We start from the raw sequence: 25,819 nt of genomic DNA, 5'->3' as shown, positions 1-25,819 counted from the left end.
CTTTCCTTCATATAATCTCTGGGGAGTGCCGAATAAAACAGATTAAGAATGCAAGTGCCTTTTCTAGATCAGGGAAGTAACCATCAGAAACAGAGAGACAGACTTAAAATCATGATGACTTGTCCAACCGAACGTGACTTATTGATGCCGTGGGGCAATGTGGAAAAGGATGAGTCTTTAATTTCCTGTGGAAATAGTCGTTCATCAAACCCTCCTTTTGTGTGTCTTCGTCACTCTTCCACTGTTCCAAAGTGACAACAAAGTGGCATTGAAGATTTGAAACTGTGTGATAAGAAGTGCTGTCATTGGCTTGTCGTTAATGATGTCGTGACAACTAAAAATACAGACAGAAATACTGTAAAGACGCATTAGAAAAAAAACTGCTAAAAGGTAACTTCAATAAATAGTAAGCTCCTCAGGCTTTGACGTCTGATTAGGTAGAAAGGCACTGGGCTTTTTAACTTTTAATGTTTTTCTTCTACTCACTGTTGTCTTTTGGTTTGCAATCTGGAGCGTTGCCAGGGAGTCATTAACATCGGTTAACACCCCATGGCTTGACAGTTCATTTCTCTGGTGAAAGGAGCAGAGGTTGAGATAATACAACTTGTCTACCTGGGAATTCCAACATTGCATAGATGCAGGGCCGTGGGTTTAACCATAAATATGTCTTATTTACGAAACTCTTTAAGCTTTTCTTTTTCTTTTTCTTTTTCTTTTTTTTTTTTGCAGTGTACAAGGCTAGTTTAATTGTAATGCCTAAAACAAACAAAGATTAAACACAAAACACTAAGATTATAGGCCAATTTAAATTTTGCTATATAATAAAAGAAACTTTAGAAATTGCAAATTAAATCTACCAGTGGGTACGTCTACCCAAGAATGTAAGGATAATATACATTAGAAAAATCTATTGATACAGGTAATATATGAACACATTCAAGGAAAAAAATGATCTTCTCAGTATGATGTATCCAGTAGATGCAGAAAGCTCATTAAATAAAATTTGAAGCTTATTCATAGTTTTAAAAAATCATTAACAAAATAGACAACAAAAGTATATACCAGGAACGCAGCAAATACCATAACTGTTTAAGCTTTTCTTTTTAAAAGCCCTTCCCCCTCTTTCTTTAATTTCCCATGAGCCTTGAAATCATTTGGAGAATTCACAGGGAGCTAGGGGAACATCCCTAGAGGTTCTGAAAGCCTGTAATCCTGAAGGTAGAGTTCAGATGGGCTGCTTACACCAGCGTGACCTTCCCAAGTGACTTAGCTTCTCTCTGCCTTCTTTTCAAAAGCCTTTCGTAATCTCTCTCTCTTAGATATCATTTAATCTCCTTCCATTTAATCTCCTTTGATATGGTGCCTGGCACGCAGTGAGTACAAACTCAATGGAGACAATTATTATTAGCTCCATTTTAGAGAGGAGGGAAACTCTGATACAGACAGTGATAGTCGGTTAATAGCTAAGCTTACGGTAATATCTCAAATGGCTCGACTCCAAGGAACATACATCTTGTTCTCAGGTTTGAGAAAATACGTGCCAGTTGCCCTTTTGCAATTAGGATGAAAGAATACGCATGATATCAAAGGTAGTTCTGGCAATTTACACCAGCCTTGACCCTCTTCTTTTTTTTTTTTTTTTTTTTTTTTTTGGTCTTTCTTATTAGCTGTATTAAGGTATAATTTATATACAATAAAACTCAAACATTTTGAGTGCACGGTTTGATGAATTTTGACAGTGTATAAGGCACGTAACCAACACCCCAATAAAGATGTACATCATTTCCATCACACCAGAAAGTTCCTCATGCCCTTTTGCTGTCAGTTCCTTGCCCTCACCTCTAGCCCCCAGAAACCACTGATCTGCTTTTTTATCACACAGTATGGTCTTCTCTAGAATCTGACCCGCTTCTGACATGGTTTTCTGAGCAGCAGTATTCCACTTTCAGCTTCCAGACACCCACATTCCATCCCTGGACCTCGCCTCTCTGATGAGGCCAGTCTCCCCAGCGATGCAGCCGAGGTCCGGGAAGGTATGTGGGATGGGCTGGCATCAGGGTGATGAGGGTCAGGAAGCGAGTCCGGGCCGAGGGCGTGCTTTTGTGCGTACGTGGTCTAATCAAGACAAATCAGTCATTTCATTTTGATCTTTTTAAAAATCAGAACATCTGCCCGCCATCATGTTCACCACGGCTGCTTCAAGTCAGCCAAGGCAAAGTTCCTGGTTTTGTCCGGGTGAAAACTACTGACATTTATGGGACACCTACCATTTTATAATGCTATCTGATTTCATTCTCTTAATTACCCTTTTAAAGGGACCGGGATCAAAAATGTAAAATAGGGCCTCCCTGGTGGCTCAGTGGTTGAGAGTCCGCCTGCCGATGCAGGGGACGCGGGTTCGCGCCCCGGTCCGGGAGGATCCCACGTGCCGCGGAGCGGCTGGGCCCGTGAGCCGTGGCCGCTGAGCCTGCGCGTCCGGAGCCTGTGCTCCGCAACGGAAGAGGCCACAGCAGTGAGAGACCCGCGTACCTCAAAAACAAACAAACAAAAAAATGTAAAATAACTAGTTGGAATTCACATAGGTAAGTGGTAGACATGAGATAACAACAGAAATCAGGATGACTCCAAAAATCAAATATAAATGATGTAGGTAAAGGTACTATTTTGTTTGCATTATATAAATAATATAAATGGAATATCAGGTTGTGAAAAGAACCTGATAAAACCTTTCTGAGACCCAGACCATCAAAACCTGAATTTGGTTCACCTGCAAGAAATAGTATGTCTGACCTCACAGTGGGATTCAGGGACGGCCTGGAACACAAGAGTGACTGATCCAGAAGCATCTCTGGCCCTTGGAAACTTCCCTGTCAGCCATTATTCTGGGCTTTCCCTAATTTTTCTCTTAAGAAAATCCATGATCCTGCCTGAGATTTTTTTTTTTTTTTTTTAATTTAGGACATACACAGAAATACAAAATGAAAATAAAAACAGATCAACTAAAATACAACGTTGATGCAATGAACAAAGGCACAAATAATACCAAAACATGGGTCAGTATGATCTTTCCTCTTGGCATGAAAATGTGGCTCGTAATTGTTAAAATAAAAAAGTAGACCCAAGTGTTTTTACTTTAACGAGAAGATGAGGTCTTTCTGACACTTTATTTTTTATCCTCTCGGACAATCTTTCACCATTGTTCGTTTCATAAAATTGGAGGAAATGCTATTTAGTGGTTAATGAAAAATAACATAAAACCTTTAAATCCTTGTATAAAAAGAAGCCTTCAGAATTACCTAGCTCAACCTCCTAACAAATACAGGAAATGCTTCTATATACATTCTTCAAGTTGGTCATCCAAATGCTGAGTCGATAGGCCTGATCTTCACCAGATCGTTAGAGATACTAACAATGAAAACATTCTTCTCGATACAGAGATTAACTCTACTTCCCTGTAAACTCCATACGCAGATCCTGGTTCAAACTTCTGTAGCATTGCCCAGCAGGGTCCCTTTCTGTACTGCACAAATTTAGACGCGTCCCCTCTCTGCATGTCTGAGTGTGAACTACTTGAGCAGGGTCATGTTTTCATTTTCTCAGCACGTCAAGTTCAAGTTCAGGGACTATCGTTGGTGCTCAGTAGGGTTTTGAATACAGGAGTGGATACTTTCTTGAACGTCTCCTCCTTCAGTTCTTTCCTTAGTTTTCACTATTCTAGTAACTTCTCCCGAAAAGCAAAATAGCCAGAATTGAACATTATACTTCAGATATGGAATCTCTCCAATTAAACAAACTTTTATTACTTTCATGGGGAGTTGTGTGTGGATGAAAAGCTATTTTTGTTGACTCTTGGCCTTGATTTTCTGGGAAAGTTAGATTCTTTTCAGCTCAGTGGCCACCCCCCCCCCACCCCCCACTCACTGCTCCTCTTCGCTGGCCTTCTGAGCTTGAGATTGATCAGCGTTTAGTGGAATCATCTGCCTAGGTTGCCCTGCTGTGAATTTTCCCAGTCCCTAGGGCTTAGGGGACTGTACCCCACATGCACACGCCGCTCTGCTGCCGGTTCTGAGACGCATCAATCCCTAGGGCACCCGAGTGGCTCTAAAACACATCCCAAAGGACTCAGCCAGAACCTCCTGCCATGAGTGCGGCTCTGAACTCGTGCCCCAGCCCTAGTGACTGGGGTTCCTCTTTTCTTTTTAATTTTTTTGGCTGAGATCAGGTCCAATTTTAATGAGAAGAAATATTTAGTTTTGGAGAAATCTAACTATCATGTTTTGTATTTCATGGTTTTGATTCCTGTGTCCTAAGAACGCTTTGCTTACACCCAACTCACAGAGATTTTCTCCTATATTTTTCTCTAAAAGCTGTGTAGTTTTTCTATTTATATTTAAGTCTGTAATAGATCTCAAATTAATATTTGTGTTTAGCGTAGGGTAGGGGTCTAGGTATATTGTTTTCTCTAGGGATATCAAGTTTTTCCAACACCATTTGTTGACTATTTTTTCTCCCATTGGATCGTTTTCATGTGTTTGTCGAAAAAAATAAAATAGACATATAAGTATATATCAATTTCTTAGCTCTCTGTTCTGTTAAGTTAACCCATTTATTGATCTTTGTGCCAGTAAAGTAATTATTTGATCACCGTATGTTATAGTTAATCTTGAAATTATGTAGCATAACATAAGACTTTCAAGTTTATGTTTCTCAAGTTCGCTTTGGATATTCTAGGTCCTTAACAACAACAACAAAAAAAACCCACCTACACCCTGATTCTGCTTCCAGAAGGTCCTCTCCTCATTAAGGGTTAAAACTTTAGCTATGGAAGGAGATGAATTTCTTGTAGTCCTTTTCCCCCCCGACTGTTTACTATCTGTGTGACCCCAGATAAATCTACCAAACTAGTTAAGCTTTAATTCTTCATCCCTTGCAAACTATTATATAGAGGATGGATAAACAACAAGGTCCTACTGTATAGCACAGGGAGCTATATTCAACATCCTGTGATAACCCATAACGGAAAAGAATATAAAAAAGAATGTATATATATCCCAATCTCTCAATTTATCCCTCCCGTATACACACTACTATATTTAAAATAGATGACTGATAAGGACCTACCGTAGAGCACAGGAAACTCTACTCAATACTCTGTAATGACCTATATGGGAAAAGAATCTAAAAAAGAGTGGATACGTGTGTATGTACAACTGATTCACTTTGCTGTACACCTGAAACTAACACAACATTGTAAATCAACTCTACTCCAATAAAATAAATTTAAAAAAATTCTTCATCCTTAAAATGGTGATGATATCGATACCTAGTTCTCAGGATTTGGGGGAAAATTAAACAAATTCATGGATGGAAAGTGCTGGCACCTAAGCAGTGTTTCTTTTCAGGCTGAGGAGCTTATATACAGCCCTTATCCTCCCTGCGTCTGGATTCCCGATGATCCTGCAGCCCAGCTCCACACACAGGCTCAGTTATTTTTGGCCGCACCTCTTTGATGTGGTCGCTCTCCTGCCCAGGTGTCTCTACCTGCTGCCTGTACTCACCTCTCTTGAACTCCCCACCTCTGTGTTTCCCCTTCCTTCTCGGCCCTCGGCCTCTCACTACGTGGCTGTTACACTAATTCACAAAAGCCCTAGGAGTCTTTTCTCCCCATACTGTCCTCCGCCAGCTCAACTGAATTCCTGTCCTTCCACAATCATAGGGGGACCTGCGTCCAAGGCACAGCCAGCACCCCTCTCCAGTGGGCAACCCGAAATCCTTGGCCTTTGACCTTAGGGGTCTGGCCGGTCTATCGCCTATCAGTCCACACACATCAGATTTGGCACCTAGAAAGGTGTTACCAGATTCTCCCTAAATGCACGCTCACAGCCATTGGGGTGATTGAGTCAGCTCCCCCGGCCCACAGGCCGCAGAGCAAGAAGCCGTGAGCACAGCCAGCCGTGTTCCACAGCCAGCTGCCGGATCAGCCTTAGCAATGATCTCCCGAGGCTGCAAGGCTCAGAATATGGCAGTCCTCCGGCTACAGTGTTCCAAGGTGTCCCTCCAAAGCGGAAGAAGGCACTCCCTTCCATCTAAAAAATTCTGAATTATAGTGACAATATGTTCATCACCCTTGGGGCGTTTCTTTTGCAATGAAGATAGAAACGTGTTTTTTCTCATCCCAACCTTGGGTTGCTTTGTATTCTTTTATGAGAGAGTCAGGTGTGGCCACGACAGCAGACAGCATCGAGGCTCAGAAAAAAATCAAGTGTATTATACTCAAACGTCCTTGAGACAGGAGATGTGGCACAGGGCCACGTGGGAAAGACACTGGGGTGGTCCAGAGGCAGAAGACGGCAGGCAGCAAAAGGGAGGTCAAGTCACAGCTGGCTTCTATCAGGGTTTGCGTGAGAAAGTCAAAGCAGGGCAGGATGAATAGCTTAGCTGTGGCTAGTTTGAATGATTCTGGAGAACTCTGGGTGATAAGGGTTGTTCCTAGTTGCTTGATACCTGGCCCTGGGATGATGAAGGCAGAAGAATATTGCCTTCTTGGGTGTACCTGGAGGAGACGTGGCCCTGGATGAGTTAGTTTGTGTATCTAAAGCATGCTCTGGGCTGGGTCTTTTTCTCTCTCTAAGGACTGGCTAGCCCTGAGAAGGGCAGTCTCTCTCCAGCCAGAATATGTCTTTGTTTTTGTTTTCCTTTTAGGATGTCAAAACATCATAATAGGCAGAAAGTTTTAAAACCTTTACAATGCATAGGTATTCTTTCATCTATGGCTTGAGCTGACAGACAGACCCTCCTTTTTCACCTAAGAAATTCAGTGAAATGAATCTCTCTTTACTGATACTAGCCTGCCACTGACCTAAAGCCCTTTCAGTTTTGGGTCCCTCTTCTCTACCCTGGATTTTTCCGTGTTTACTAACCACCTCTCTTGTATGACATGGCAGATTTCTGACCACGGTTTTAGTGTCCTTGAGGAGAGCAAGCCAACGTCCTATGAACCTCAGGGAAAATGGCCTTTGCCTAGTTACAGGGATTCATGGACTACCTAAAACATGTGGAGGAGGGCTGGGAACGTTAATTCGCTAATTTACTGATCAGGAACCACACACACACACACACACACACACACACACACACACACACACACATCCTCTTCAGTACGGGCTGTTTACGATTAGGGCTAATCCTTCCATAAGAATCAAGCTTCTGGCTGCAGAAGAAATTAACGCCAAAATACGTCTGTGTTCTTTGGATCCGAGCGGTAGGAAGCTTTATCCTTTTGCCGCTTTCCTCAGGATGCTCTGTGACATCATCCACACTGGATTGTTTTTCCCTTTGTATTCACACACTTTGGCTTAATTCCAAAGGGCGTCCAAAGGCAGCAGAACTTCCCTGCAACCCACCCATGGGCCGTGTAATCTCGCAGCTGGAAACATTCGGCTCCGTGAAGAGGCGTCGCCCAACTCGCCTGCTTTGATAGCATCACCCCACTCCCACCCCAGGCCTGGGCTTCCTCTGGCCTCTTTCTTTGCTGACCCTCTTTAGGTTCTGAGTGGTTCGATCCAGTGGTTTTGCTGGTTGACAGTCACTGGGGCTTGTGGATACTGGTGTGCACATCATGGGCCGATCTTATCAGTAGAGTGGGTAGACGTATCTCAGGAGAGCTTGAAAACAACCACAGATGCTGAGATATTTTCCCACAACCTGCATATTTAAAGTTACGGGAATAGCGTACAACCTCCTTAATTCTAGAAAACCTGGTTCAAGCCTTATCTACAAGAGTTATGTACATCCAAGAGGATGACATTAACTTTTATGCACCATCTAGAATCTAGTTATAGAGACCTGGGTTGCAACCCTGGTTCTTTCACTTTCCACTTCTGTGATAGATAGTGAAAACTTCTTTTCTCTAAGTTTTAGTTTGTTAATTTGCAAAGCAAAAAAAAATGGTAAAATAAAACAGGCATTTCAGGTTTGTTGCTAAAATTAGGGGAGAGTGACACAGAACTCAGGCAACTGAGAGAAGAGACCCAGCTGGACGGAGGGGCAGGTGTCACTAGCAGTGTGTGGGCTGGGAGCACAGAGAGACGCCTTGATCGGCATCACAAGTTGCCGGTGGGCTGGACCTCCCAGGCCGCGTCGTTCTGAACTACTTGGAGGTACTTTCTGACCGCTGAGCCATCACTTTTTAGATAATCGAGATTTTGATTAGCGCTGTTCTGTTGAACTGACAGTAAAGTCTCCTTGGCAAAAGGAGCCGGCCAGGGAATACATCCTACAGATGGATAAGGTCAAAAATCCTTACGTGTTGCTTCATTACAAAGAGTGTTCTTTGATTCAAATGACAAGGATGGAGGTCATGAACAGCCCTGCCGGGGACAGGAGGTGGACACCAGCTTTGCTTGATGGCACAGGCGTAGATATTGTGTTCCCATGCCAAGGCAACCAGGGACCGAGAGCCCAAGAAGCAAATGGAAGCTCTTGGTTGATGGTGCTGGGGAGTGAAGTTCACAAGATTTTGGTGTCGTGTAATCAAAGCCGAATGATTAACAGAACAAATATCTCCTTATACTATTGTGTCTCCTCTCTTGACTGTCTGTGGATGTGGAAGCTGGCATGGATGTATTCACAAACTGTTGAACACCTGTCTTTGAGGACTGGCTTCTAATTTTTCTCAGTGAGGGCATCCAATCTCTCTTTCTACAGGAAATTTGCATGAGATTTGGGAGTTCAAACTGTCAATGATATTTACATTTCTCAGTTAAAAAGCCAACATCTCTTCCCCTGGCCCTAAACTCTCTGCGTGGAAAAAGCTGTTTTCGTTCATAGCATATTCTTTCTGTTAAGATAATTAAACTCCTGCAGGACTGCCACTGCTCATCAGTAGAATGAATTTTTCATAAATGTTATCTACCTTACGTGGGTGCAAACTGGCATTTTGATTAAGTTGAAGCCAAAAGTTACGTTATCAGCAGAGAAAACCTTCCTCTACCTACCCTCCTCCAACCAGCCTCAAATAACAGGAGGCCATGCTGGCTACAGTTACAATTACTATGAATGATTTTTAATAAAATCAGTAGCTAAAAATTGTTGAATTTTCAGAATATACTGGAAATCTTTCTCCATCTCGCTATGCTGTGTACATTCTTGGCTAAGAATGAATTTTGATTTGGATGTGGGACATCTATTTGTTCAAGCCAAGCGCCACTCAAATTTCCATAGGCAGATTATCTGCTGGATGAATTAGCCCAAGGAATTAAAAATGAAAATTCCTAAACTGCCTTTTGCTCAACTACCCAGAATGTTCCCCTTGATTGCATCCTGCCTGTCTGATAGCTTGACTTCAGGTCATTTTAAAAGCCAGCCATGTACAGAAATGGGGCATTCTTTTCAGAGCCTGTGATTTATTCCAAGCCAAATGCAAATCGATTTCTCACTTCTTTCCTTCTGTGGCTTATCTATGCCACCGTTTTCCTTCCTTAGCCTAGAAAATCAAGAATTAACCACAAAAGCAGAATGCTGGGGAGGTACCTTTGCACCTTAAATGCTGGGAAAAGTCTCAAACCTAACTACCTTTCTTTCTGGTCTACTACGTGATGTCACTTTGATATTCTTCCACCAGAGAAGCCTGTACTGTCAGTGGCCTGTCTTGACAGAGCGAATGTGGTGTATTTGGCAAGACTGAGCCGCTCAAGGGCAGTGACCGTCCTCATAATCCTCGGGAACAGTCCCCCAATGCCTCGGATACAGTTGAAAGTCGATTGAATTGAAGAATACACAGAGGCTGTTTCCATGATCTTTTCCAGCTCGGTACAGGCATTGGTATGATAGAGTCTCTTACAGCGCACGTCTAAACATCTTAGCAGGAGAGGTAAGGGAAAAGTGCCCCCATCTGCCTCAAATTCAACTCCCCCGTGTTCATCCCAATGAATATTCCAGCCTAAGAAATGCTGGGAACAGAACCACTTCTCTTTTTAAGGGAAGTCTTGCTAACCTGGTCACCTCTGTTTGTATAGGCATTCACAGATAATGACATCTAACCTTCCAACTTAGGTAGGGTGATTTATTCTTCTTCTCTAGCACTCTAGTGGAAACTGAAGTACAACCAGTGAAGAAGGCATAGAAAATGAAATGCATGGAAATCCAAGAGTCTAGCTAATGCTCTAATTTCTGTCAGCTACCTAAATCTTCTGTTATCTGTAGTAAGAGGCAATGCTTCTTTGCCAAGTACCCTTGAAAAGGCTCAGTCTAATAGGAAGCTAATCTCATGTGATAGGCAACCCACTGCTTAAAGTATTGTATCAATAGGCTGTCTATCTGGATCTTCCTAGGGACATCATTTGTCTTGTATTTTAAGACCTTCTCAATTTATCTGTATCAACGAGGGAAAATGGGAATGGAGATAATAGCCAATAACAGCCGCTTTATTTTCACCCCCAATAAAGACGTCCTGGGTTTTCATTTTGACAGCTTAAAACAGAAATTCAATCATTTAAAGGTCAAAGAAGTAGTAGACATTATCCCAGGAGTTCCTGATCTATGAACAAATTACATCTGTGGGATCAAAGATGCCCAGAAGATGGAACAGACTAATAAATAGACTCTCTGTAATTGCCAGAAGGACAATTTGCAGGCGGTTCTCACAAAACGGGAAAATAACAACAGAGAGATAGGACTTGGTTTTCTGTTGGAATACTATACATAACCAAACTTGGAGAAGGTCAAACATGACAGCATATACACTTCCCATAAAATATATTTGTTCTGGAATGAACAGTTAAGTTCAACCCAAGCAGCTCCCAAACCAAAGTACACAGGAGCTATTCAAGGCCAGTCATAGGTAACCTGGCACTTAGAAAGCAAAGTGGCTGACTAGTACACAATAATATCTATTCTTAGTGATACTTGTGGTTCTTCTGGCAGCTCTGTTATGGCTCTTTGAAGGTTATATCAAGGCAGTTAGGTGCTAGAAGGGAACTTTAAAACAAGTCTGGAAATTGCCAGCCTCATGATTCTTAGAGGAAAAAAAAAAATGGTAGATAACTCTCAACCTCTTTCCCTCACCCTTTCTCTCTCCTCATTGGGATCCATACTTGAACGGACTGTAGTCACAGCTACAAGCATTGCAGTTAACTACTCATTAAATACCAAAGACTGTGGAAGGAGCTTTGGGAGCATAGCTCATTTACTGGCCCTAGCAACCTATGACCTACATTTTTTCATAAGGGCAAGCAGAGGCTCAGAGACTAACAGGCAGGGGGCACAGTCTTACTAGTGATCCAGCAAGCCTCTGAACTCAATTCCACGTCTGTGAGAACCCATCTTCTCCATTCTTGAAGCTTTAACATGGTGGATCTCCATCTTGAGGATATATGAGAATCAACAGGGGAGGTGGGCAGGGGAATAAATCGAAATGATCGGGGTGGGATCCAGAGATCTGGAGGTGTAACGTGTTCCCCTAGGATCTCAGAAGCAGGTTGTAGGAGACTGCACTTTAAAAAAACACTCTACTGCTTGCAGCGGTATCTGAATGAGGTTTTGGAGTTCATTAATAAGAATTATGAAGAATCGGCTAGGGCCAGCTCTTTAGGCAAATCTACATCATAAATATCTAATTGCCTTCTTCAAATTCATCCATTTCTAAAGATCGTTTCCTTGTGTCTTAAAAGTCCATTAACACAGACCTTAAAGTAGTCAGGTTGCAAAATAGCACAATTTTTAATATTTTCTTAACAAAGTGATTGCAAACATTAGGATAAAAGAAAGATTCTTAAAACAGACTTCGGTATACCAAGCCAAGAAGCAAAGGCATTAGCAGTTTAATAGGTTTTGGAATGGGGAAGGGAGACAAGAGGGCACTGAGGGAGAAGAACCACATTCGATGCCTGTTGAATTTGAACTCTGCTTTATGTAGCCCTGAATTGTGACCAGCTGCTTTCATGATTTCTCCAATCGGTCTCCAGCGGCAACTCTGACCCACCTCCCTCTTCTCCCACTTCCTCGTTTTAAATGAGATCTGGTTTTACTTAGATGAATTAAATGTCACTATATTTGTTTCTGTGAATTGTTCCAGCAAAAATTACAGCATCAGTGTCTGACTTTAAATGTCTCTAAGACTGTCTGCTTCTCTGGGCTATTTATAGTTGCCTTTTAAACACTCTAATAAATACTTTTAGATGCCATTGGTTTGCTCCCCCTTTATGGAGCCTCAGAATCCGTACACTTCAAAGTACCAGCTGAAAATACCTGTTTTTTCCTTCTTTGCAAAAGTAATGCATGTTCATTGTAAAATTTTTGAAATTGTAAATAGACAAATAGAAGAAAAGGGGGGAGGGAAAAAAAACCCCATCATACCAGAGAGGGCCACAATTCACATTTTGTTTCTATCATTCTGTCTTTTCTCCATGTTTAAATGTATTTAAACTTAAAAAATTATATTGTACAAGCTGTCTCATAGTCCTCTTTCATTTTTTCCACCAAACAATATGTTTTCTATTTTTTCTGTCATTCTTCTACTCTATCACATTTAATGGCTACATTAAATATAATGAGTAATGATATGATTGTACCATTACCTATGAAACAATCCCACATTTATTAGATGGCTAAGCCATAGCCAAAACTTGCTACTACAAATAGCCCTACAAATTAGCCAAGTCTGTCTGCTCATTCATGATCGTTTCTTTAGGATAAATTTCTACAAGCGGAATTGCTAGATCAGAAGCCGAACCAAATTCATAGACTTTTGCCACATGTACCCAACTCACCTCCAGAAATAGTTCAAATTAAAAATATATATATATATATATATAAAATGTAATATTATATCTTTGAAATGGCAGTATAATAACATGCATTCCTGTTAGGAGAACCACATTTCTAATAATTCAATCATCATTTTAACAAATTTTATTAAATACTCTTTAGTGCCAGGCATTTTTTTTTTTTTTCAACTCCAGATTTCCAGAGTTCTGCAGCATAGTTACACGCAGTTACCATACTAAAAATTGTCAGTTCCAGGGAAGCTGCTAAGCAAAAGTGGATAGAAAGCCTTTTTTTTTTTAAACTCTGTATGAACTGGCAGCTAGGACAGGGGAGAGGCAAGGTAAATGGAAGGAAATGAGAGCTGGTGTTTGGAGAACTGGTAGGGTTGATGGTTTTATGCATCTAGGAATGATGATTCTCTTGCTAGGACTGAAATCTCCTTGAGGATAGTGCATTGTTCAATTGGTCTTAGTCAATTATTTGTTAGATCACTCCTTCAAAGTCTAATTAGTGAGGGCCCACATGCTGCTTAACGCTCCAGCTGCTGGGGATACAGTGGTAAATAGGACGAGGAGAGCTCTTCTCAAGGAATTTACAATCTATTCCGTGGGGCAATCCAGCCAACAAACAAACAAATCCGTCAGTTAGAGGTAAGCATTTTGAAATAAATAAATCACGTTAACGAGACAGAAAATAACAGTATGGGGGTGAGGTTTAGTTTATATCCTCATCAGACAAGGTCTCTCTGGAAAGGTGGCCTTACGGATGAGACATCAGTGATGATAAGAAGCCACATAGGCAGAAGAGGAAGTGCAAAGGCCCTGGGGCAGGAACATCCTTACTTGTTAGAGTAGAGCTTAGCAAACTTTTTCTGTAGAACGCCAGATAGTAAATGTTGTCGGCTTTGTGGAGCACGTGGTCTCTGTTGCAGCTACCTGGGTCTACAGGGGTAACGTGACAGTAAGTAGCCGTAGACCATGAATAAGAAATGGTCTGAATGTGTTTCAGTAAAAGTTTATTTACAAAACAACCAAAGAGCTGGACGTGCCGCATGGACTGTAGTTTTCTGCCCCCTGCGTTAGTGAAAAAGGGAGATTTGATGAGGAGAGAGAGTGAACGGTGAGAAGACTGGGAGATAATTTTCAGAGACGGGCAGAGGTCAGATATATACAATCTGTACACAATACTGATTAAGCAAATTACCTTAATTGCAATGGGAAGACACTGGATGGTTTTAAGTAGAGGAGTGACATGTTTTGATTTTATTTTTAAAAAGAGTAGCTCCAGGTACAGTAAGGGCAGAAAGCGGAGGTCTCTTAGGAAGCTGTTGCTGTGGTCCATGGAAGACCTGGTCCATTAAAGACATGGTGGTTTTGACAATGATGAGAAGTGAGTCGTTTTAAGATCGGCTTTGAAGGTGAGCCAACAGGACTTGCTGCTCGTGTACATAATGGGAGTAAAGGAGAGTGAGAGGCCAGCACTCTTGCATATAGGAGATACTTTTAAAATGTAAATTAAACTGAATTGTAACTGAGTGCTTTCTGTTTCAAGAAACAAAAGCTATCCCTTGTTAATACAAGCAGAAGAAAATATTATTGAGAAGCTATCAGGTAGCTTACAGCATCAAGGGAGGTATGAAGAGAAAGACCCTGATTTGAGCAAAATCAAGAGGCCAAATGAAAATCTAACCTCAGGGACTGTCTCCCTGGAAGCCGCGGCTTGTGTCTTTCTCTGGGTGATTGAGATGTGCACCATCACACCACTGGCCTCTCGACTCTTGGTAGTTGCCTGGAGTAAGAGGATTCAGCATGCTTCCGTCACTTCCTCAGGATTCAAAGTCTTGTTTGTGGAGTTCTGATTGGCTACTCCACGGTTAGGTGACCCTGCTCCAGGTGGTGCAGTTCTGATTGGTCAGTCCAAGGTCAGGTGACCCTGCTCCAGGTGGTGCAGTTCTGGTTGGTCAGTCCAAGGTCAGGTGACCCTGCTCCAGGTGGTGCAGTGCTGGTTGGCCACTCCAAGTTCCCGTGACCCTCGTCCAGGTGTAGGGTGAGGAAAGGCTGTAGTGAGAAGTGGCTTCTGCCATCTCAACTGGCATCACCCTATTCCCTGTCACCACCATATCTTATTATCCAGTTATTGAAATACCTTTCTGCCTTACCTTCCCATGTCTGCTTTTAAGTTTCTCCAACCAATTTTCCATGGCACAGCCAGAGTGATCTCTTAAAAATGCGAGCCTTATCATGCTGTGCCCTTGGTTAAGATACTTCAATCGCTTCCACCGCTCTTGGGAGAAAGACCCAAATCTTTAATTCTACCTAGTAGGTCATTTATGCTCCGTCTCTGTCTCTCTTTCCAGCTTCAAACCCCCGACCCTACCACCACTCCATCCGCTGCCTCATATTCAGTTCTTTGGAAAGCATGCCCTATGCATCTCTGAGTCACGGAGCCTCTGCAAATGCTGTTCTTCTGCCTGGGAACCTCGTTTTCCCTTTCCTCTTAGACTCGTCCTCATCGTTCAGATTGTAATTCAGACATCCATGTCTCCCAGACTCCGTAAGGACCCAGTATTATAAACTATTGCAAGAAACAGAGGAGAAATATTCGTTGAAGTTAAGGGTTAAAGGAAGATTATAAGGACAGCTTCCAAGGTGCTAGCCATTGTAGCCTTTTATATTATGCCATTCATTCCTTACAAAAACATTTTGAGATAAGTCAGCTGTTGTCCTTATGTTTTAAATAAACACAATGCGGCTTAAAGATATTTGTTAGGATGCAGATATCATACAACTAGATGTGGTAGAACCATAACTAGAATCCAAATCTTTGATCTCCATATTCCTGCCTTTTAACCGCGCTACTGGAGGACCGTATTGTGGAACTTGGACTGTGCCCCGTGGTCACAGGAGAGGGATATTTACATGTCAGAATAATCATGCTGGATGAAAGTGGCAAGAGATGGGTTAGCAGGCTGTTAGGCAAACCAGGTAAAACCAGGTTCTTAACTGATCAGGAAAGCTTGAATTCAGTGATAAAATGCAGATGAGTTCCTGTAATGATAGGTTCTTGTGAGAACCAGGCCTTAAGATTAGCTGAGCACAAAGGATGCAGCAGCCAAACCGCACCTATCAATAGCGACAGCCTTAACAATGAGAGCGCCTCAAACAAACTAAAATAGGGCAACAAGGCGTGAGCTGAGAGCATTTTTCCCTACAGCGAGAGCCAGGAGCATTGAAGAGCATCTCTGAGCTCCAATGTCGGGTCCCGGACCCAGCTTTCTCCCATCACCCTTGTGAAATGGCACCATCGCCTGTGGCTTCAGACACTCTCCGTATTCGTACTTCATTTTGCTCTCTCCTTGGTATCTACGCCACGGTCTGGGTGATCATCTCCTTTTTTTTATCGATGTCCATCTCTCAAATGCCAATCCGACAAGGGTGGGACTCTTCACTAATTCCTGAAGGTGGGTAGGTCTAGAACATATAGAAGCTCAATTTTTTAAAAATGAAAAAAAAAAAAAGAAGAAGAAGCATGAAAACAATGAGTCACAAATTCTCCACTGGAGGGTTTTAGAGACCACTGGGGAAGTCCTTTCCTTACACAAGCAGGGGAAATTGAGCTGTGGTCTCTTAGATGCTAAGATCTCGCGATATCCAGCCTCTGCATGAAGCCGGGTCCCACTCAAGGTAAACTCTGAGCAACGGGGGCTGACCTCCAACCAAGACAGGGACGGGCAGGCTGATGTTCAAGATAAGAACAAGGGAAACCTTAAGAGCTGTCTCAGGAAAGCAGGTACATACCATTTAAGACAAAGAATAAGTATGTTACGCGCCTTGTGAATTTCTTTAACCTGTTCACTTTGCCGAGCTTGTCACTCTTGTTTCCTTTAGGTTGGTTCCTCAGAGTAAATAGCAAAAAACTTCTTAACGTGAGCTGGAAGTGCATGTATCGTGTATATAAGAGTGTGTGTGTGTTCAGAACAAGGAAAAGGGAGTTTTCCATTTGGTAACAGTTGTGAGAGAGAAAAGAAAATGACCCGGTCCCTGGGGTTTGGGGGAAGTGGTGAAAGGACAGAGAAGTGGCCCAGGTGGCTTAATGGTAGGAAACAGTGGTGACATCCATATTTCTTGGGAACCACGTGTTGTCTGCCCTGCTGTCATGCAACTGGGAAGCTCTCTGAGGAAGGGAAAGCATGTGCTCTGATATTTCACCGAAGGGGCCACAGTGCTCATGGGATCCAGATTCAGGAGATAATTACTGAATAACTGCTGTGAGCCCAGCACGGTGGAAGACGCCTGCCCATCCCTATATCTCGTTCAAACCTCGCGATAACTCAGTAGCATCGGTAACCCCGCGTCACCAGCGAAGACACTGGGGTTCAGGGAAAAGTGACGCACATCAGCCACTCACGATGAAGAGGGCAGATCTGGAACTGGAGTCTACCTCCCATGCATGATTTCTCTACAATGCCAAAAAACCACTTTATTTCAGGCTAGTTCTTAATAACGAGGTTATTCTATTTCTAAACCAGAGCAATCGGCTATTACAACTCATATGATTTTGGTAGTGTCCTGATGTCCAGGAAATGGAGGAACAGAATCCCAGACTTCAAATTTCTTCTACTTTTTTATAAAACACAGCATCCTTTGGGGTGAGGCGGGATTTACATAGGTGATACATATCACTTAGCGGAAAACGGGGCTGGAACAAGGATCTCCAGATAAAGTTATGAGTAATAGTGTCAGGCTGGATTTCTGCTGCTTCCCAGTGTCTACTTCAGTTGGTTGATAACATATTGTAAGTCCCTTTCCTATGATGAAACCCCTCTATTCCATAAACTGGCACAAATCTTTCGAAATTGATTCAGAAGGAGAAACTGTAAGCTTATATCAGGGAAGAGGTAAAATCCACGGTCCCTGAGAAGTTGGACCAGGGATGGAGGGTAGGCCTGGGAGGGAGGAAACAGAGAGGGAACAAAAGCTGTAGGTGAAGCCACGGCCTGCTCTGGGGGTGACAGCAGCTGAGCAGGAAACACGAGATACCGTGGATCTGTCAACAAAGGAGACGCTGTTTGAAATCGGGGCGTGTGCGGAGAAGGACGGGCAGTGTCCAGCAGGGACTGGGTGAAGCAGGTGTTCAGTGGCTGAATGTCGAGGTCCGCCTAAGAGCGCCTGAATGTCTTATGAGGATTCCAGGCAAGATAAGGCTCAGGCTCAATTCTAAGGCAAGAAGCTGTGGGACAGGTTTTGAGCAAAATAACTTGTTTGGGTTCTCTCCCAACTCGTCAAACCCCTTTCTTTCTTTCCTCCTCACCGACCAGAGCCCACCCCAGGTGTCGTCTGATCACACCTCCCTGGACCTCTCTATGGCCCCCTTCCCCCTTCCCTGACCACAGACTCTACCAAGGGGGTCTTCAAAGACAATGACCCGCATGCAGAATTCAGGCCGCGCTTTCTACTCTCTACCCCGTCAACTCTCACGTTTCCACCAAAATTTATCTCATCTAACAGTTTTGCCAGGAAAGTAACTTGATTACTGATGACTTCATGAAACTCATTTACATGCTAAAGAAAGTACTTGTTCACCTCAAAGGCCATGGGCATGAACAAGTGAATTTTACCAAAGATATTTTAGACCTTTATTTGTGGAGCATCTCAAATTATACAGAGATGATTACTATTGCTATCCATATGTTTATATTAAGTAGATGCTAGGGACAAGTTCAAATTTTATTATCAAAGTGACCCAGGATTGTAAAGTCTTAGCCACTGTGTTATATACCTCAACATGCTAATGAAAAGCTTAGGTTTGAAGAGCTACCTGCAGAGTGGTCTGCTCGGTAAATGGCTGAAGTTGCGAGGACGTGGCAAAATAGCAGAGGAATTGCTTCCGAATGGTTGAGTCTGACTGAGGCCCTTTTGTGCATTGAGAAAAGGGCACAGGTACACAGGCTGCTCCTTTGTTTTGCTGAAGATATTCCCTGTCGTTTCTATAGCCCGTTTGACATGTGCTCTATTCGTAAAGGTTTCTCCTTGAATTCATACAAAGATCTAAAACCCTGGGGACTGAAAGCAGACCTCACTAGCCAAAGGCGATTAAGGAACATTTTTTAATGTCTTAACTTAGTACCAAGAGCAAAGAAAAGTCATTGTCAGGATTGGGTCTGCTCACCCCTCTGACTTTCTTTCTCACACGTGTCTGCAGTGCTTTCCTGAGTATCTTTGCAAATTGTAATGAACTTGGATGGCGTTCTCAGGAAGATCCACCATCCTCACTGTGCGTTGCCTCTTAATCTAAGCCACATTTGTAAAAGAGCCCCGTGTCACCACAAAGAAATTGCATGTAATGACAAAGGTCCTTTCTTACCTCTGTCATTAATCACCGGCCAAAATAGTTTGAAACTGGTCTAGAAGCGGGACCTTAGATTTAGCATTTACTTTTGAGTTTTATATCCCACGATTTTGTAGTTGCAGTGATCAGATTTCCATTTTTATTTTTAAAGAAAGGAATTTTGCAATCAATGAAATAGCCACCATCAGTTTCAGGAGAGCAGGGAACACAGCATGTGAAAAGAAATGCAGAAGTAGGAACACTGAAAATACTTTTTCATCATGGAATCGATGGGGACAAGATGATTATGAAAGCATTAAGGCAATTTTAAAGCCTGGCTTCAATTCTGAGAAAAACAAATGTTAAATATAGAATGTCCAGTCAATCAGTAAGCCTCATCCTCTGTTACTTAATGGCAAGCAGTTGGAAAAGTGCTCAAGTTAACACAACATATGAAAGAAGAGATTAATAAACATCTATGTTGTCTGGCCATTTTGACAAGAGGGCCGCTGTAAACTCCTCAGCTCATGGCGTAGGCTGAGAAATGGTTACGATTAAATAAGATTAGTTTGGTTAGGATCTATCATTTAGCTTGAAAACAATTGTCTTTTTGGAAATGCATCACTTACGTGGTGAGAGAAAGGATAGATGAATAAAATGTATGCATTTAAACACAATCTGAAAGCTTTTCTCTGGATACGTTGAAATGAATGATTGTGATAATAACCCACTGCAGAGGATGTGATAATAACCCGCTGCAGAGGGTGTGATGAGTTTGGGGGTAGAATTCTCACAGCTGTTAACTTGGATCCCTGAAATTGTTACATTATTCAGAAATAATTTTTCTACATACTCACATTTGCTCACGTGTAGCTTGCATTAAGTGAAACTTCATTCACCAATTAGCATGCTGTTGAAGGTATATTAAAAATGGCTTGTTTGTAACAGTTGTTGGCATTACTGGAATCCACAGGGACGCCAACCAAATGCCATTGCAAATAAAAACCTTTCCTGTTTCTTTTGGTAGCAGGAAAGAGCAGAGTCGCACAGTAGCTCTTGATTTACGAACAGTGCTTTTTCATCGCCAGACTCCCACGACGCGTGCAGTTCCCTTTAAGGAACTGGGTTAGAAGGAAGCCTTTACCAAGAAAATAACCCTACCTCCAAATCTCCTTCTTAATTTGCAATCATGTGGGCCTTTGATTGTAACTGTCCCGTTCTCATGCCTCGAATGACCATGCGAGGGAGTGGAAACTGATGACCTCGAAGAGCTCCTTGTTTGTAAAGTGTCCTTCAATGGCAAATCAGACAGGAACCTACAAAGAATCACATATATTCTGGGCAAAATTTGTGGGAATATTTTACCTGCAACATTCCAATAAGCATCTTGTCAGCCTTGGGTCCCATCCTGAAAGTATACAATTTTCTCCCCGAAACACGGCTGAAGTGTTGACCAAAGAGAGGCCGTAACTCTTCAGAGCAGGTCTGGGGGACGGCTGGGTGGAGTGGCCAGGGCGGGCGGACAGACAGGGAGAAACGCGGACACACCTTACAGGACATTTTGGCTGTAGCCAGTGTCCACCCTCACTGTGGTCCACCAAACAAAGTGTTTAGTGTAAAGAGGGCCCGATCCCTGGAGAAGCAGAAAAATGATTCCTGTTGACTGGAGGGAAATTAACTCGTTCCTGCCTTTTCCCAGCAGAGAAGGAGCTGGATAACTACTTGGTGATTAATTGCCTTGGTTGGTTTCAAGGGGTGTCTCCATGTCCAGAACAGTATTTACGCCCACGGAATGTTCTGTGCTGCCCAGTGGCAGGATCCTGTAATCCAAAGCCTCCCCTCCCCGCTTCCACGCCCCTCCCGCACCTGAAACAGGTAGACAGTATGGAAAACATATTCTAGTAATTACTAAACTGTTAACACTGGGCCCCAGTAACTCCTTTTTTGGCAGAAAAGTAACTAAGGACCATTTAATATTGAATGTTTAAAACTTACTTTCAGATTTGAGCTGGAAAACTATTGGCCTATAGCAAGGATGCTAAAAGCAATAATAACGGTACGTATCAATATAACTTGACCTTTTAAAGACTGAATGGCTTTGGAGGGAGGAAAATGCTTTTGCCCAGTCATAGCTGTGAAACCGTCAGGAATACAGTGAAGAGCTGGTGAGAAGAGTCCAATTGCAGCATTCTCCCTTTAAGAGGGAAACAAGATTAGCAACCTTGGCAAATTTTCGGCTTCTTTTCAGAGGGAAAGAGAAAAGCTTCCAGTTGCAAAAAAAAAAAAAAAGAAAGAGAAAAAGAAAAGGAAAAGAAAGAAAGAAAAAAAAGAAAAAAGGATGGATGTTTTGAAACAAAGGCAGAAGCAATTTTATACTTTATTGAAAGCTTACCTGGGAGTGGTTTTAACTCCTCTGGGGTTAAGAAAGATTTTTTTCCTCTCAAGACCGAAGGTGGAGCTAGGGTAAAGGAGTTGAATCTGAAATAGCATCCCTGTCAGTTCTGTTCTGTCCTGAAAAGTACACAGGGAAGAAAAATCTCCGTGGAAGAGAGAGGAGGCTACAGGTGCAGAAGGCAAGGGACCATCTATGATACAACCTGTATGTAAGTTACATTGTAACAGGAACGTAGAAACCCTTAATTGCCTCCTTTTTCTAAGGAAAACCATCTGATTTAAACAGAAAGCCTCTAAGACGGCTAGACAAATACCTGAGTTCTATTTTGCCTTTTTACATGACAGATTATTTTGTTTTCTAAATGCCTCAGGCCAGAAGAGTCTACAAAATGAAGACAATTTTTTTCTTTTTCTTTTTTTTTTTTTTTTTTTAATGTCGGGTCAGAAGAGGTAGTAAGGACTCATTTGGGATAATCACAGTGTTTACTGAAGCCTTATGCATGTATAAAAATGTTATTTTCTCTAATCGCATATTTTGTTCCTGTAATGACTGAGTTGAATTCTAAACTGAACTGAGTAATCAATACTTAATGCCTCTATCGTGCAAATGAAGTCTTAGCTGTTTCAGATGGCATCAGATTGCTTCAAATGGGGCACATTGCTCTAAAGATGGAAATTAAAAGCAAGTGTGTCAAATTTTCTGTTTTTCAGGTTTGAAGTGAAAACTCACAAATAGCAGCACCCCTAGAACAGTCGCCGCCCCAGAAGTCACCTGGATGCCCAAAGGGCATTAGAAAGCATGAGCTATTACGGCAGCAGCTACCCGATCGTGAACGTGGACCCCAAATACCCAGGCTACCCCCAGGAGCACCTTCTAGCCGAGAAGCGAAGAGCAAGGAGACGTCTCCTTCATAAAGACGGCAGCTGTAACGTGTACTTCAAGCACATTTTTGGAGAATGGGGCAGCTACGTGGTGGACATCTTCACCACCCTCGTAGACACCAAGTGGCGCCATATGTTTGTGATATTCTCTTTATCTTACATTCTCTCCTGGTTGATATTTGGCTCTATCTTTTGGCTGATAGCCTTTCATCACGGAGATCTGTTGAATGATCCCGACATCACGCCTTGTGTGGACAACGTCCATTCCTTCACGGGGGCGTTTTTATTCTCCCTGGAGACCCAAACCACCATCGGTTATGGTTACCGCTGTGTCACCGAGGAATGTTCTGTGGCCGTGCTCATGGTGATCCTTCAGTCCATCTTAAGCTGCATTATAAATACCTTCATCATTGGGGCTGCCTTGGCCAAAATGGCAACCGCCAGGAAGAGAGCCCAGACCATTCGGTTCAGCTACTTTGCCCTCATCGGCATGAGAGATGGGAAACTTTGCCTCATGTGGCGCATCGGTGAATTCCGCCCCAACCACGTGGTAGAAGGCACGGTCAGGGCCCAGCTTCTCCGCTACACGGAAGACAGTGAAGGGCGGATGACGATGGCATTTAAGGACCTAAAGTTAGTCAATGACCAGATCATCCTTGTCACACCAGTAACCATCGTTCATGAAATCGACCACGAGAGCCCTCTGTATGCCCTTGACCGAAAAGCCGTGGCCAAAGATAACTTCGAGATTTTGGTGACATTTATCTATACTGGCGACTCCACCGGGACTTCTCACCAATCCAGGAGTTCCTACGTTCCCCGAGAAATTCTCTGGGGCCATAGGTTTAATGATGTCTTGGAAGTGAAGAGAAAGTATTACAAAGTGAACTGCTTACAGTTCGAGGGAAGCGTGGAAGTCTATGCTCCCTTTTGCAGCGCCAAGCAACTGGACTGGAAAGACCAGCAGATCCACAACGTGGGAAAAGGCCCACCAGCCCAAGGACCCGGCGCATCAGACACCAAGGTCAGAAGAAGGTCATTTAGCGCAGTTGCCATTGTCAGCAGCTGTGAAAACCCAGAGGAGACCACCACCCCTACCACGGATGAGTGTAAGGAAGCACCTTATCAGAAAGCTCTCCTGACTTTAAATAGAATCTCTGTAGAATCCCAAATGTAGTCCTGGGTTGTAAGTACGAGGGCTCCCAGCCAATCGTTTTTACCCCCCAGCCAATCGCCTTAAGGCAAGTAGCTATAAACAGGGCTTTTAAAGAAGGTGATAGCTGTCTTTGATGGTGAAGGAAGATAAATAGAGCAGCTTAAACTTGATAAAAGATATCTAAACATTACATCCTATCCAACTGTTTAACTTTTTTTTTTTTTTTTTGACTAGCAAATTTTGTGTTAGGGATGCTATTAAGAGGCCTAATTGATTAATTTAAGTTTCATCTCCTTTTGTTATTCCGTATGCTTGTATTGTCAGTTGGAGGTATACTATTCAATAATGGGGAACAAAGGTAGGACACTGGGATAGTAGAAAGTAGAAAGGTAAATAGCATGAATAATAAAAATTTTAAATGGATCCAAATTGATAGTATAATGAGTTACCTATAAAGACATCAGATAATCAAGATGTGCAAGGAGTGCGCTCGGTAGATTGTAATGTTGAGCTGTTTAACTGTGCAATCAGTCCCTGTGTTGGCTCCGCAGTGTCTCGGTATCAGCCGGCAGAGGCAGTGGCCGTAGGAAGGGACAATGCCGCCGGTTCGGACAGTGAACCCCCTGCCACTTGCCAGGTAATGACCAAGCAGTGCTAGAAGCTACTTTTTTCTCTCATCCGTGAGGCAGAAGAAAAGTTGGCGTCATTACTCAGAGAGGTATTTCTCTCTTAAATGCTCTGTTTGGCTGCAACACATGGCTCTGTGCGGAGGAACAGAAATAAGGCAGACGCGAGCTTTGTAAGGTGTGTGACAAGGCGACTGCTTATGTCCACCTCCCCACGCCTTCTTTGAGGACAGGAAGGGTCAGGACCCTAGAGATGGGGTGAGGGAATGGAGAGCCATAAACATCCTCAGACTCTTTGAGAGAAAACGTGTTCCTGGGTCCTGGAAGACTGGAGCTCTGGCTACACAAGGGATGGAACCCTGTTTTGTTTTGTTTTGTTTTGGCAGTGGCTGTGGGGTTAGGAGGTGGGGAGGCTGTGAGGGGAAAAGTATTTATTTGTGCCTAGAAGCAATTATGTATGTTTCCTGTCTTGGTCGCTTTAGAAAACACGAATAACTTGAATTGTGAATTTTAAGAAACGCTTCCATTGAACTTGGAACAATCATTTAAATGCAGGATTTTGTGAATATAGTTAAGGTGATTTTAATGCACGTTATGAAGTGGGTCAGCTAAATGCTTTAGAATTGCTTAAATTGTAGGACAGCAGATAAATGTGTATACTCTATTTCCCCGTTAAAAGATGTTAATCATGATTACTTTAAACACAAATCCAATCACCTGCGAGTGAGAGTCACTGGAAGCTTTAATCAGTTGAAAACTTACCAGCTATATTCCGAATTATCTGTGTTTTTTTTACATTCTTGCTGGGCTGGTAATAAGTATATGCCACAGGTTTCTATTTGTTTATTTCATTTAAAAATAAATATACACGCACCAAGTTTTTGCTTTTTTCTGGAAAATCTCTCTCTCTCTCTCTCTCTCTCCCCATTTAAATTAAAGCACACAAGTAAATTTTACTGAATCCCAGAGTCCGAGATTACCAATAGAAGTAAAATGTATAGGTATATAAAGTTTTTCTTTTGTTTTCCTTCTTTTTTCTCCTTTTTGCTTCTTCCCTCCCTGCTTTCCTTCTTTCCTTTTCCTCCTCCTCTCTCTTGCCTGTGAGCGATAAAAGTTATTTTATGATGCACCAGTGCAAAGCCCGTATTCCTGTTGTTGTATGGATAAGAGATCTGTTCAGGTCACAGGTTGCAAAACTGTCCTGAAACTTAACATCAGAGTGCTAAATAATGCATTTCTTGTTTCCAGTCTTGTTTCAGGAATGCAAAACCCATGTTTTTAAAATTGCACATGCCCTGTAGATTTGGATTTTGGAGCAGCAGTTACTCAGCTAAATTAGAATATTACAATCTACCAAGTAGAAAACAGCCAACACTACAACAAACAAACTTGCCCCCTTTCCCCCTTTTTTGGCACGTTTCACACCCATCTAGTTTCATTCACTTTCCTTCCTGGACTCTGCTTGTTCACGATCTTGCTTTGCCAGTATCAGGATAGAGGTGTCAATGTCCAATAAATACACTCTGTCGGGCTACGTGCCTCTGCCATCAAATTCTCTTACCCAGAAGAGAATGTACAATCAGCAACCCCGTGTAATATTTATCTCCCATTTTATGTTTAGATTGATAACACACTTTGACACCCCAACGAGTTACTTGATAATAAAGAT

General features: G+C 42.5%; 2 protein-coding genes across 2 annotated transcripts in view; both read left to right on the top strand.

The window, feature by feature from the left end:
• The window catches only part of KCNJ16 (potassium inwardly rectifying channel subfamily J member 16), a 316,412-nt gene extending 292,844 nt beyond the window's left edge, over positions 1-23,568 (top strand). Inside the window, exons 5-6 of the mRNA XM_028499730.2 lie at positions 21,094-21,148; positions 22,198-23,568. Of these exons, the coding sequence (XP_028355531.1) occupies positions 22,286-23,545 (1,260 nt within the window). The 5' untranslated portion in view covers positions 21,094-21,148; positions 22,198-22,285 and the 3' untranslated portion in view covers positions 23,546-23,568. The remainder of the gene's footprint in view (positions 1-21,093; positions 21,149-22,197) is intronic.
• The window catches only part of KCNJ2 (potassium inwardly rectifying channel subfamily J member 2), a 189,817-nt gene that overhangs the window by 116,475 nt on the left and 47,523 nt on the right, over positions 1-25,819 (top strand). The gene's annotated exons all lie outside the window — the stretch shown is intronic.

Source organism: Physeter macrocephalus, chromosome 14 (assembly GCF_002837175.3).
Source record: "Physeter macrocephalus isolate SW-GA chromosome 14, ASM283717v5, whole genome shotgun sequence".
Classification (NCBI taxonomy): domain Eukaryota; kingdom Metazoa; phylum Chordata; class Mammalia; order Artiodactyla; family Physeteridae; genus Physeter; species Physeter macrocephalus.
The sequence above is the reverse complement of the archived record's forward strand: the minus strand, read 5'-3'. Positions and strand labels throughout refer to the sequence as shown.